This window comes from Falco rusticolus, chromosome 3, assembly GCF_015220075.1.
Source record: "Falco rusticolus isolate bFalRus1 chromosome 3, bFalRus1.pri, whole genome shotgun sequence".
Lineage (NCBI taxonomy): Eukaryota > Metazoa > Chordata > Aves > Falconiformes > Falconidae > Falco > Falco rusticolus.
Window position 1 is genome coordinate 28,809,676 of NC_051189.1, and position 14,016 is coordinate 28,823,691.

Sequence of the window (14,016 nt, forward strand, 5' to 3'; positions counted from 1 at the left end):
CAGGGGAATAAATTACATAGGAATAATTAAATCTCTTGAGTTATTTCTTCACGTCTCATTTGATATATTTGCTGTTGCATTCAGTGTTTGGACTTTTGCAGGTTTTTAGGGTTCGTGAGGTAGTATCTATAGCACAAACGGAAGTCAAGAAAAAATATTTTTAAATTTACCAAGGAGACATGTAGGTGCATGAACACACGCACATATCCTGGATTCAGCTGTGGCTGATTAAGTGGGTTTTGCATCTGATGTCAGAGAGTTAACTCGGTTTCCAGTTTCTTGATGTCCCTGTTTCCTGTTGTTCGCTTCCTTTGAATATCCTGAGCATCAGCCGTTTATACAGATGAATACTGTGGCTCCTTGGGTCCCCTGGGTGATGTGGCTGAGATCATTCTGAAAGATTCTTATTCTTTGGATTTAAAAATTCATTCTCTTTATATTTTAATTTCCATCCCAGCTGTCTGTGATCTTTAAGGAATATTTAACTCTGTTTTCTGGCTCTGCTTCTTGATTGAAATTTAAATAAAAACTCACCCATCACATTCTTCTTTGACAATTTATAAAAAAAATGCTTTTCTGAGCAGAATAATTATGTGATTGCATCAGTTGGGGTCTATTCTGTGCAGTTTAAGCCTGATGTCTGCAGTGGTGACTGAGAGGGAATAAATGGCTGCCCAGGCTGGCCCAGAGCGGGTAGGAGACTTTATCAGTGGCAGTTCTCACAAAACACTCGCACACGAGATTATTCACAGTGCCTTCCTTTAGTCTCTTTGCTGGTCCACGGAGCCCCAAGTATCTTTCTCCTGTCACACATGCTAAACCCCATGGTTTTATTGCTCCTCTTGTTTGTGCTGTGTTGGGATCTGTTAAACAGGGGAATTCGCACTGTCGTCTCTTCTCATACTGCAAATCTCTCTGACACTTCACTCCTCTAGAAGAGTTATCTTCACTGAAAAGTGTCTGTCACGTGCCAGTTACATTTACCAATAGGCTACAAATGCAACAGAATGGTGATTGTTTTTTTTTTTTAATAATCTATTATTTTTCTCTGAAAGTGGAAAGGTGTTTTTCTGCGAAAGTCTTGGTGCCTGAGGAATTATGATTCCTTTCCCCAGTCTTTTCTTGCATATATCAAATGGGAGAACTATGGTAGACTGGGTGATACTTAATTGCTTGGGAGGCAACTCATTCCCTCCTAAGAAACAGAAGGTGTCATTTCTCCTTGGGATGAGCTACTGAGGTCTCTGAAGCTCATATAGATCTAAGGATCCTTGAGTCCTGGAAGATATTTTGACTTGCGGGGTTTAATTCTCATCTTCATTAGGAATCTTCTGGTTAAAATGGTGTTGCAAGAAAATGTGCATCATTTTCCATATGCTCTTCTATGAGTTTCAGATCTGCAGTCCCTCTTTATTACGATTTTAAGTTGTTTACTATGTACAATGTAGTCTGTTAACAGAAGTTGTAATGCTGGGGTTTGGACTGTATGTAGCAATATGTATTGCTAATTTATATCCTCAGATGCTGATAAAAATAAAGATCAAAAGTAATATTACATTCCTCAGGGAAAACCGATCAAACTGTGTGGATGGAAGACTGCCCTAGATTCATGAATGAAGTATTGACTCATTAGTAGGTTGATTCAGAAAATGTCTTTTTTCTTCTGAGTTAGGTGGTGTGCTTGTGTGCAGTGTCAGAATATTTGCAAATAAAGTATAGATTATCCCTTTCCTAGGTTGAAATTATTTGTACTATTTGAAATTTGTTGATATTTTTCACACTTTGTGAAGAGTACTTGGCACATAGGCAATTCTGACGAGACAAATGCAGTAGAGGCACTAGACGTTACCAGGAAAAAAATACTTAGGGCAGCCAAAGGAACATATTTCAAATGTTGGTCCTTCCCTGCAGTAGCAGGTGGGCAGTAGTGCCCAGCGTGCCCCAGCACCTGACAAGACTCCAACTGTGCTTTGCAGCAGCCAGCAAGCCAGCTAAGTGATTGACTTGTTATATGACCCATCGCTTTTAATGAATGAAATGTAATGAACTGTTTAACATCATGAGAAAATATTTTTAGAAAGAAAACAGCTTGGTCAAAGGTTCCCTCCCTCCATGAATTCAGGAAATTAATTCATGTGTTATTGAAAGACTGTTAGCAATATGCTTTGACTAGTTCTGGCAGCAGACTGTTGAGGAGGACAGAAGCCTTGTCATTCTTATTAGAAAGTACCTCTAAATATCTGTTCAGACTATTCCTTTCAGCAGGTGTCTATTTTTCAGGCTTCTATAAGAGAATGTAGTTAAGTAAGAAGTATTTGATTAAGCAATATAATTCATATACATGAATATACCTGTGTATACAGTGGGATGGGTTTTTTTCAGCCTAATGAGTTTAACTCCAGCTCTGTATTTATTTGCAATCTATTTGCAAGGTTTGCAAAGTGACTTTTTTTTTTTAAATTAATTAGATGTACTGTGCATGTTTGTGTTTTCATATGCTGTTAAATTATTTATCGTGGAGCATACTAAGAACTAAGGCTTTTGGTTATAAACAGTTATATGTGTGTATGCATACACTCAGTGTGTAAAAACACTGCAACTGAATTAAAGGATTATGAAAGGTGGTGGTTTCATTTTTGTTGTAAACAGGTTTTAATATTTTTTGTGGGTTTTTTGTTTGTTTGGTTGATTGTTTTACAGCTAAAGAATCTGAGTTTAGAAGAATTACAGATGCGATTAAAGGCTTTGGACCCTATGATGGAACGAGAAATTGAAGAGCTTCGTCAGAGGTACACTGCAAAGAGGCAACCTATCCTAGATGCGATGGATGCAAAGAAACGGAGGCAACAAAATTTCTGAGTTTATTTTCAGAGATAATCCTATGGGTCAGTGTGGACACTGGTAACTTTTTAAGTCTGAAGGAATCAATTATGAGAGTTTTCAAAAACCCAATCTTCTGAATTTTCCTTCACAAACAATGACAATTGGAGCAGTGAAAGAACATACATATGGTGTTCTGCCAAGGCAGCGAAACACACTACCACTTGTTTGTATTTTCAAATGTTTAATGTAATAGAAGTTTAATCTGTTACTTCCCAATCTTTTTCAGGTGTATAGTGGTAACTCAGTGTTGTACATTAGGAGTTGTGTTTTGGAGCACCTGGAACTATTTCTTCATTGTGCAACACTACAGAGCCTTATGTTGCAATGTGTTTTCCTCCCACTTAGTAGCGTATTTATTATGTAATCTTTGGTTATCCTATTTATTTTATGCCTGTTTTATTTTTTTCTTAGGAAGTACTAGGATAATATTGTGGAGAGCAGAGCCAGATTAAGTGAAATTGATATTGTAGTATAATGAAAAGAAGCGCACCACTGTATTATCTTTTAAAACTCCAATTTCAGTAAGCATCCCAATTCAGGACAGCACTTCAACATGTACCCAGCCCATTCTTATAAGTAGGATTTAAGTATAAAATAAGTAATAGGCACGTGTTTTTCTGCTGTCCTGAATCAGGGACTGTGGTTTTAAATGAGCAATACTGTTGTTATGCTACAGAGCATTCTTTTAGAAAGTATTTCTGTCATTTTTACGCACACTGAATGATCTCTTATTTAACAAGAAAACAAGTGCCTAATCAGTTTTGATTTTTCTGTTATGCAGCAGAAGCAATACCTGCAGTCACTCCTTCAGTGTAAATTTCCAATTGCTATTGCAATTCTGACCAGTATAAACCTCTATTTTGCACCGTAGTTTTATAATGAAGCAACAGCTACAGTTTCTGAATATGTTTTTGGTTCATTTATGGTTTTTATCACTGTTTTGAGGGAAGAGGGGAGTTATTAGTGGTTTGGATTGAGTTTGGTTTCACATTATAGATATGAAGGGATAGTAATTTAAAAGCCAAAGAAAATAAATTAAATACTTATATATTAAGTACTAAAAAGAAGCAACATTTTGCAGTCCTCTAAGGGTTTTGTCCTGAAATCACTAAACATTCAGAATTCCTGTAGTCTTCTGTTGGTAGACTTTGGGGAATCAGAAAGGCAGGACCAAGCTCTTAATATCTTTTTACAAGTTCTTCTGTCTGGTTTATATTGTAGGATATCTATCTAGTAGGCAGAATTTACAACATTGCAAGAAATATTTCGGACTTAGCAGAAAATGTGATCCACTTTCTGAACAATCTACTGTGTTCTCTACCGATATCTTTACTATTGTTGCCTTTTGTGTAAATAACTTTACGTGATAGTCATACTTCTTTAAACAGTACAGCTGAAAAGATCTTTACGTTCAACCTTCAGCTGTTAAAACTTTTAATGGTGACTACTATATGGGCATCTTCTGTTAAATGTTTTCTGGAAGTTAGTTATCATCTCATACCTCTTAACATTTACCTTTGTCATATGTGGACCATTTAGTCGGAGCAGTGCTGATTTTGGAAATGGTGCGTTATATCATAAAGCTTATGGAAAAGGAAAACAGAAGTTTTCACAAGATCAGCATGCCACAGCTATGCTGGGACTTGGGTTCGAGGTGTATACAGCCATTGTTGTCATTGTCATTCTGTGTGTGTGTTTGCGTGCATGCCACGCTCGTAACATGTAAACCCTAGAGTCAAATAAATTTTAATTGTGATTGCTAGAACATCCTTACCCTCAACTCTCTTCATAATTTCTTAAAGTAATGAACATTCCTTATGGGAAAGCAAGAACACAGAAGATCTTAAGAATTACTTTAGGCAAGGTACAATGCATCTGGTAGTCCTATGCCTCACGTTTATACAGTGAAATGATGTAAAGTAAAAAATGTTATGAACATATCACCATGTCATTAGATTCTAATCATAATACAGCAAAAAATAACAATACCAACCTCCTCCTATTAGTATGATTCTTATTTATTTTAAATGAATTTCTAATTCTTAAACTTTCTATTCTCAAAAACTCAAAGGTATGTGTGTGTACATATATTTGTGTAGGTATACACATATATATGCATATCTATATATATAAGAAAAAAGAAAAAAAACAGGTTCAAATCATCAGGAGAAGAACCTGGCTTGCCTTTTCTTGGTGTGCCTTTTAAGCGAAGTGTCACTGTCCAGACACTCTTGCTTGCATCACAGAATCATTTAGGTTGGAAAAAGACCTTTGAGGTCATCATTAGCAGCTTTCTTTGCCCTTACTCTCTTAAACTTTTCCCACCAAAATTAAGACTTTGGTTTTGAATAATGTGGCTTTACAGTGTAACAAACAATGTAATAAAATGATAACAGTTTTCATATTTTGTGTGTGCTGAAAGCTTTAGTAATGCAGTGCACTAAATATGAATTGTCTGTCCAGAGGGACTCTAGTGCAAGGCTGGTTTAGACTAGAGCTCTTGTGATCTGACATCTGAAAGGTATCAAAGGATAAAGGACATCCTTTCTTCAGTCCTGATCTGTCTGCATAGAAACAAATTGAATTAATTTTGTGCAGATGCAGGCAAAAAATCTGAAAGCCATGGAATAAAATAAACAACTGTAAACAAGCTACTTCATGGGTGGAAAATAGCTTCTGATATACCATAAACTGGGTAGTTATAGGATGTTTTCGACCAAAGAATACTATCACCAATTAATATGAAATCAGTAATGCTTCCCTTCTGATATGGTGCACGCTGCAGTCAGTGTAAGAGCTGTCTTTGGCTTCAGAAGCCAGTGTATTTATTGGGCTCTAAATTATGTGCAAATGTAACATAGAAATAGGTTTTATACTGAGAGATGGATACAACTTATTTTTTCTTTCTTCTGTTTATAAAAATCAATCAAATCGTCCATGCTGGTGACTACACATCTCTACTGGAGGATGGGCATCTCTGTAAAGGAAGTGTGACAGTATAATAAATAAGACATTTTAAAAGCAAGCCTTGCAGGAAATCTGGTAGAACTACTGACAAGTTAACCTTCAGTAAGATTTTAACCAAGCAATTTCTTGTTTGCTTCTGACTTTGTATGTTTAGGTTTAGTAAGTAAAACAAATTTTGAAAAATCATTACTTATTACTAAATATTTGTAATAAAAGCTAATTTTTCATGCATAATTGTAGTCTTGTTATTCATTCTAACTGAAGCAAAATTAAGTTAATAGTAACCATTAAAGTTCGTTTCCATAGTCATCTCTCATGCTTTTATTTCTTTTCTCTAATACTGTGAGCCCAGATGTGAGTGCAGAAAACCACATCTCTCAAAGTCAGCTCTGGGAAGGATTTTTCCAGCTCAAGACATTGCTGCAAGCTCTATAAGTTCGAGGATCTCAATGGAAGCGTATCAGGCCAGTCTAAAGACAGAAATCCTCAAATACTTTGTGCAAGTCTCCCTCTCTGCACTCTGAGGTTGCTAAAGACCTATCCTGAGAGAGCTGAGCGCCACCCCAGTACACTGGAAGTCTTCGTGGACATCCTTTCCTTGGAGATACTATCAGGCACTAGCAGCTTTAGGTACTCCTTTAATTTTCTGGTGTAACGACAAGAACAATAGGTTCTTGGGTGGCTTAACTAGGAAAAGCAAATGCATTTAATGTCTCAAATTTGATTCTATAGCCCATTTATCTTCTGGGTTTTTTTCAGAATTACTCTCTAAGAATTTGCCCACAAAGACACTTTAGTAAAAGGGACTTGTGAACAGAACTCCTTAGTGAACCACAGTATGTTTGAAGTGACAAAATTCTACTGCTAATCTGAGTTAATCTGACAATTACTGGATGTTATAATTATTTACTGTTTATTTACAGTAAATAATAGCTTGCCTCTATTTGTCCAGGTACGTTCAGATGAGAGTGCACAGCGAGTGGCTCAGGCTGCTTCTCCATCCAGTGTATTGAACTTCAAATATAAATATGGCTCATGGTGAGTGAATCTGTGCACGAGTACATGAGATAACCTTAGTCAACTTTAACAGGCACTGGTGCTTCCAAGCAGAATGTATACTGTATAACTTCTGTAAAGCACTTTGTGTGCACACTCTTTTATCCCTGTGATATAATGAGGATTACATTTTCTTTTTAATTGTGTATGTGTTTATAAAACTAATTAAAAAGACCTTGTGACGTGAGGAAGCCTTTATTTCTTTGCATTTGTAAACATTAAGGGCTCCAGCATACTGTGGCATTTCTTTCTGTACGTCTAAAGGCAATGATGGATGTTCTGTGATCGTAGAATCATTTAGGTTAGAAAAGACCTTTACAATTATCAAGTCCAACCGTTAACCCTGCACTGCCAAGTCCATCACTGAACCATGTCCCTAAGCATCGCATCACGTCTTCTAAATACTTCCAGGGATGGTGACTCAACTGATTTCCTGGGCAGCCTCTTCCAGTGCTTAACAACCCTTTCAGTGAAGAAATTTTTCCTAATATCCAATGTAAACCTCCCCTGGCACAACTTGAGCCTGTGTCAAGCAGCTGGCTGGGAAACCAGCGCTGGGTTATTTCTAAACCCGGCAGCGGTGCAGCAGTGTTATGGCCACTATTGGCAGTGAAAGCCTTGGAGAAGGCAAGTCCTGGGTAGCACATGGTGTTTCTCGCCATTGTGTTGTGCCAGCTGAGGTAATGGCTTACTCTTTGGGATAAGGCAAAATTACGCTGATAGTTCAGCCTGAAGTCGTTAAGTTGCACTTGGGGACTTGCTCTGTTAAGTTTGTCTTAAAATACTTTTTCACAAATTGTATTTCTCCTCTCTATTCAGTGTATTCATTATGGAAAGGGACTACTATTTACACAATGTGCTCTCATCCTTTTTTCTTTTTTTTTTTTTTGTTGTTTTGTTTTAATTTGTTAGGGTTTTTAAAGAATACTTGAAATTTCCTCATATTTTGCTGCTTCTCTTCCCCCTGCTCGGGAAGATGAATGTGGGCGTTATGTTTAAGAGCATTCCCCGAGCCAGGTATTCTTGGGACATGGTGCACAAATGCAAATGTCAGCAACAGCTTTCATTTGAAAAAAAGGGGGGATGTTCAGATTCCAATCAAGTCTTTCTCTTTCAGCATATTTGTTAGTCCCAGACAGACTGGATACTAGGTACTTTTTTCCATCGTTTGCTTCACAAATTCCTCAGGATAGATTCATGCTTAGTTTCACTAAGGCTTTAGAGAGTCTTCTAGGTTAGAGAAGAGCTATATTTGTCACAGAAACAGAAAGAAAAAAACATTTAAAAAAAAAATTCTTTGGAGAGAAAAAAAACATATGGCACTTGCACCTGGCCAGGTCGCTTATGAGGCTAACTAGGGGTATGAGGAAAAAAAAGTGTTGGCTGACAAAAGCAAATCAGGTAATCATCTATGTAATTTACTGTTCTACGTTGCTGTTTCACATCTGATTTTCTTCCGTTCATGTTTATAGTCTTTTATGTTTATGTCCTATTGATTCAGTTGCCACTTTTAAAGGTAGTTCTAATTTTTAAAAATTTTATAAATGGAAACATACCATAACAGTGCCAAGGAAATAAAAATGGGAAAAAACCCAACATCAAAGTCACTGACAGGGTGGTGTTTTCTGCTCCTTTGCTCCTCCACTCCTTTCTGCAGTCACGGAGGATTTTGACTGCAGGTGATGCTTGTCTCTGCATGGAGAGACTTCCCATGCTCTAATCCTGGGCAGACGTGGATGGAGCTGGTTTTATCAGAGGGCTGAATGAGCTGTGCATCTACTCAGGATGTCATGTAAGTATTGTGCCCTGCTGGGAACCGCTGTCCCTCACCTACCCTCCTCCTCCTTTCCTTTCCCTGCTGTAGTGGAGGCACTGAGTCTCCTGCAAAGTGTGAGGAAGCAACACAAAGCAGTGAGTACCACGTTGCCACCGAGAGATGGTGGTGGGTAGCACTATGCTCAAACCAGTGCCTTTGGTCTCGGAGGCCTTGCAGGAGCCAGCTCCTGTCTCGGGGACAAGGCCACGTCACGGTGGCAAATGGCTTTTGATGCAACTTTACTTTGTTGGCAGGACTGTAGCATAGCCATAGCCCCCGATGCAGGTGTGGGCATGCCCACACCAAGGTATCTGAAAATCACGTTTAACCCTTGGAAAGGAAAAAGTTCCTTGTGTCTGTTTTTATATTGAGGTACAATAAATGCTTAGTGGCCCTTGTCTCGGTGCAGTGGAAGTCTGTGTAAAGGCATTAGCCAGCGGTTGCTCTATGCCTTGCACCAGGACATTGCTTAGTCGAGTGTCACAATCCCTTGGTCTCCCAGGTGCTTACTGTGGGCACTAGCTTGGCTAGAAGCGATGGTGGGAGCAGGAAGTTTTCATGTGCTGTAGTAGGCAAACAGCCAGAGTTCTTGCCTGATGCTGGTACTCGCTGTCTGGGTGCGAACAGCTGTCTCTAAAGGCCACAGAAAATTCAGAGGGGATAAACTGAGCAGTAAGAAGGGAGCTGCCTGGAGCAAGCCAGCAGGAAAGCATTGGAAGGAGTTAAACTAAACTGATTCTGGGCCCTAATGCTAGTTTTCTGTCTGTCATAATGGGGGGGAAAACATGAATGATATTTACTCACGCACTGCAAACACCAGCAACCTTCAAATTTTTTTTCTGTAGGTGTCACGACTTCAGAAATTGAATTTGTAAATATACACAGCCACATGCTGATATATCTGATATATTTTTCTCTGTCAAATTAATTAAACCGTATGTTCTTTACCAAAGACTTGGACTCTTCTGCCTGTGGCTATTTCTTCTGAGGACAGATATTTTATATTGCAGTATTTGTCCTTAGCCAACTCGTAGAGAGAAACATAGCTTTCCTAGTCCTATTTCTCCCCTTAGGGACAGTATTTGGTGCTGAGCCATGTAATTGTTCTTCTGCTGTACACAGGCGTGTGCAGGCACAGACGCAATCACCCCTCCTCTACCTCCTATTGACCCTTTCATTCCCTTGGTGTCACTGAAAGGACCGATGCATGAGAAGATGGTCCTGGCCCTCGGATGTTTATAATGCTTTTTTCCCCTCTTCAGATCCTTCTGCTGCTTTGCACTCCTCCTGGGCTTCCAAAGCCTGTGTGGTTACTGTTAAGGAAAAACTTGCAGCCAATACATCAAAGAGGGAGACCAAAAGCTTTAGATTTGATTTATCTGACACTAAGCCTTTAGTGTGATGCCTTGATTGGTATTTCATTTTTATTACAGTACTATGGGGTATACAGGCTTAACAGCGAGAGGTGTCCTTTTGATCTCTCATTGCACATGAAAACAGGTGTCATAGTCCAGAGATTATGGAGGTCAGAGATTATTTGAAGAAGGATTAAGTAGTTACCATTTTTCTTAGCAACCATATCCAAAAGCACGAGATTCTTTTTTAAATGGAGGCCTTATTTCAGTCTGTAGATAAGTCACGTTTATTTGTCATATACCAGTTTTCCCTGCTGAAACTGTGGAAAAACACTAGAATTTTTTTTATAGTGTTTTGTAGTAAAAAATGCAGAGACAAATCAAACTCTGTACTTCTAAATGCAATTAATGAAATAACTTTTTCTGAGTCTCCTAAAATCCCAGAAAAGTTTTTTTTTTGTCTTGTTTTTCCTGGTAGTTGATCTTTACAGAATAAAGACCGTCCAGAAAATAAAGGGGTGACTGTATTAATGTTCAACACTGCACTGATTTATATACGCATGGAATTGCTTAATCTAAATATGATTTATCTCTGAAAGTGAACAGAAGTCTCTAATGCATTAAGTACTGGTTCAGTATTTCAATAAGTATAGCTGAAATATTGCTCTGACTCATTCCAAGAGTCCCTCTCGTCCCGTTAGAAACTCTAAAACAACCCAAAGTAATCCGGTAACCCTCTATGGGTACATGCTAGAAAATGTGGATGGGCTATATACCTGTTGTACTTTGTTCAGCAACCCATCACCCTATTAAGGAAGCGCATCCACCACTGACTGCTCAGCTTTTCTAGAAATATCTTAGCTTTCAGGGCTGCTTATATTCCACAACGTACCGTGGCTGAAATTGATGTCAATAGTGTTGTATTAAATTTGATAAACCTATTTCTCCTAGTTAGTGTAATTATGACTCTTATGCTGACACCCAGATGTTTAAACCCAAGTATGTAATTATTGAGATAAATAAGGAATTGAGAATTTCTAGGATCATAGGACCAGCAATACAGTAGCCCCACATCCTTGCAATTAATGCAGATTTCTTCCAGGAGTGGGTATCAGTTTGAAGCCTTTTAAGTGTAGTTAACGCTGATTTATTCAGCCCATCCACTGACACAGTTTTTATACATCTCATAGCACTTATCTTCAGTTACTGCCTCCACAAAACCCACAACAGTTAGGTCGTATCTTGCAGCTAAAGTAGGAGGAAGTCTTAGTTGCAAAGTGTCTGACTAATATTTTACTTTGTAGACAGATGCTGAAGTGTTTAGTTCAGCTCGTTGCTCTAGAATGAGGAGTGACAATCCAGTCCTGTTGAAGAAGAGATCACTGCTGCGTTCCTGAGCCATCTTCCAGCTTCTGTCCTGAGGCTGCCCAGGGCCGGGTGGGCACCGTGCTGCAGACCCAAACATCTGCTGTGTTCCCCCCTCACAGCAAGTGACCGAAGCTGCGTGGCCTTACTCCCCAAAGTACCGCGAGGCTGCCCACCTTGTGTGTAGAGCTCCCTGCTGCTGCCCCGAGCGAGGGCAGGGTATGCCCAACACCCCTGGCTGTGCTTAAGAATGTGGGAATCTAAGCTTTGGGAAGCTGGTCTCTGATGTTTGGTCCAGATCTCTAAATGAAACCACGCCAGACGTGGCTGTCCTGTGCACTTTGCAAGGAAAGAATCTGAACACTCTTCCAGCTGCAGCTTTGCTTTCTGTTCAGGCATATTTGTCTTCTATTCTGGACTATACAGGATCAATGTTTCATAAAAAGCCCAGAACCCAAGCAGACTAATCTTTCATTCACCATGGCTTTTTTCTCACCTTCTCCAGCAGGATGGAGAGGTGCATTTTGCTTTTCTATTTGTGCTTTCTCAGGATGAAAAGCTGTCGCGTACCTTGTTTCAGGAAACATTAACTGTCTGTCAAAGCCTTTTTCTTCCATATTCTTGGCACGCCTAGACTGACCTCTCTCTGAATCTAAAGGGATTCTTAAGAAAATCAAATGCACCTAGAAACACCTGCAACCTCCTGTTCCCAGCATGACTCCCATCTCCTGGCGTGTTAAATGGTTTCAGTGCTTTGAGGCTTCTGCCAAGTGTGAGGCAGCACATTTGTATTTTTGTGTGCTAGTGGATGTGTCAGTGCTGTGTAAGAGCTCGCATGAGGAGGTGTCCTTTGTGCTCTCCAGCACTGCCCTGGCAGCACTGGTGGGAGCTCCAGTACAGTTCCAGTGTGCTTGGGGAACACAAGAGTTGGGGGCAGGGCTGCTCTCACTAACGGAAGTTTAAGGAAGGATTGGTGCATTTTTGCCACCAAAAGCATAAGCAAAATTCCCCTGTATTTATAAAGCACTTCCAGTACTGCAGCTGAGCATTCCCATGCAAAAAACAACTGTCAAACCTGGTAGCTCACCTGCCAGGCTGAACACGAAAGAGTCTGAGGAGGAGCTACATCCTGCCTTTGGCCAGTTGAGGTGTTCCAGTTGTGGGGACCTGCCTTGCCTCTCTGCTGACACTGCAAGAGAGGGGGAGGCGGGTGGGGGTGACCCACTCTTCCTGTAGGTGCTTGCAAGTGGCACCAGCCTCTTTCCAGGTTTCAGCTGTTTTCTTTAGAGCTGTGCTCCCACAGGGAACACCGAGAGCCATTTCACCAGAGAAAAATACATCCAGGGCTTCTTCCTCTGGGTTTTCAGGGTAGGGCTCAAAATGTTAAAACAGGATCATGCTAACCGCAACAGTTGGAAGCTGTGCCTTGGGATGGAAAGAATGAAGGAAGGAACAACATAAAGAACAGATTTTCCCCAAAAGTAAACCATGTTTATGATGTGTTATCTTTTGCCATACTTGGAAAAACCTAACATACAGAGGTGCTAGCTCATGATCTGGAGTGCTTAGGCACCAGTGCAATAGAAATAAATTAGAGTTTACTTGGTAATTAAATAGCTGGTCATTAAAGGGGCTGTACTAGGGTGTCGATGTGCAGAATGTTTCCTAGGATGGGAGTGAACATAAATTTCAAAAATAGCATAGTAATTTAAAATGCTGATTTCCACTGAAAGTTGGTGGGATTAACATTCCTAAATCAGGAACTCCAGCCACTCGCTTTGCGGTGTTACACCTCTAGCACGTCACCTGGTCATCACATGTCATGGGGGCTGCAGGAATAGCCACGTCAGGACATGTCAAACAGAGAGGGTGAAGCAAGAGGTACGGGACTTGAGATGGGCAGAGCAGTGGCTGCTGGTAAGCAAACCGCAATGTTTGAGTACCACTCATTTTCCAAATGTGATTAAAAGTTTTCTTTGAAGGTCGACAGTGCAATCAGTGGAATAGTCTTCTCAGAACCGCACAGACTTGTGCACCACACAGAGCACCTGCGCAGGTGGTGACAAAAAGCAGATGTTGGGCTGTGCATCTGAAAGTGGGCAGCTCTTTTAGGGTGCTTTAGATGTATAAAAGAAATTGGCTGATTTATAGCAGACTTCGTCTGATCGCCAAAAAATGTAGCCCTGTTTATTTCTGAACAGGGATCAGTGAGAAGCCAAACCCCGTTGGTACCCTGAAAGGGAAAAAAGAGTGGGAGGTGCTGATGTTTCTTTTACACTTCTGTGAAGCTGAAGAGTTGGATTTGTGCCACTGCCTCCTATAGCCAGCCATATGCATTTATCCAAGCGAGGACTTGCATGATTTAGGGTTGTGTGTAAAGGGTGAGGCGATGTCAGGGAAACAAATTTCTGCAGTGTCCAGTGGGAGGTCAGTTTGAGTCTCAACACCTGCGAGACTATTCTCCATCCTCTGTACTAGCAGGAGAAATAAATACCAGAGCCAGACCTTTGCCAGCAGTGTCATGCTGTCTTGGGAAACACTTTCTAGACTGGAGGTTGCCTGGTCCAGTTGACA

At 40.1% G+C, this 14,016-nt stretch overlaps 1 protein-coding gene across 4 annotated transcripts in view; it reads left to right on the forward strand.

Moving 5' to 3' along the window:
- STK3 (serine/threonine kinase 3) overlaps positions 1-7,080 on the forward strand; it is a 139,503-nt gene extending 132,423 nt beyond the window's left edge. For 2 of the 4 annotated variants that reach the window (XM_037379955.1, XM_037379956.1), the window contains exon 11: positions 2,701-7,080. In XM_037379955.1, coding sequence (XP_037235852.1) covers positions 2,701-2,859 — 159 coding nt within the window. In that variant the 3' untranslated portion in view covers positions 2,860-7,080. The remainder of the gene's footprint in view (positions 1-2,700) is intronic. The other 2 variants (XM_037379957.1, XM_037379954.1) reach the window with 2 other exon arrangements.
- Positions 7,081-14,016: the final 6,936 nt, after the last annotated feature.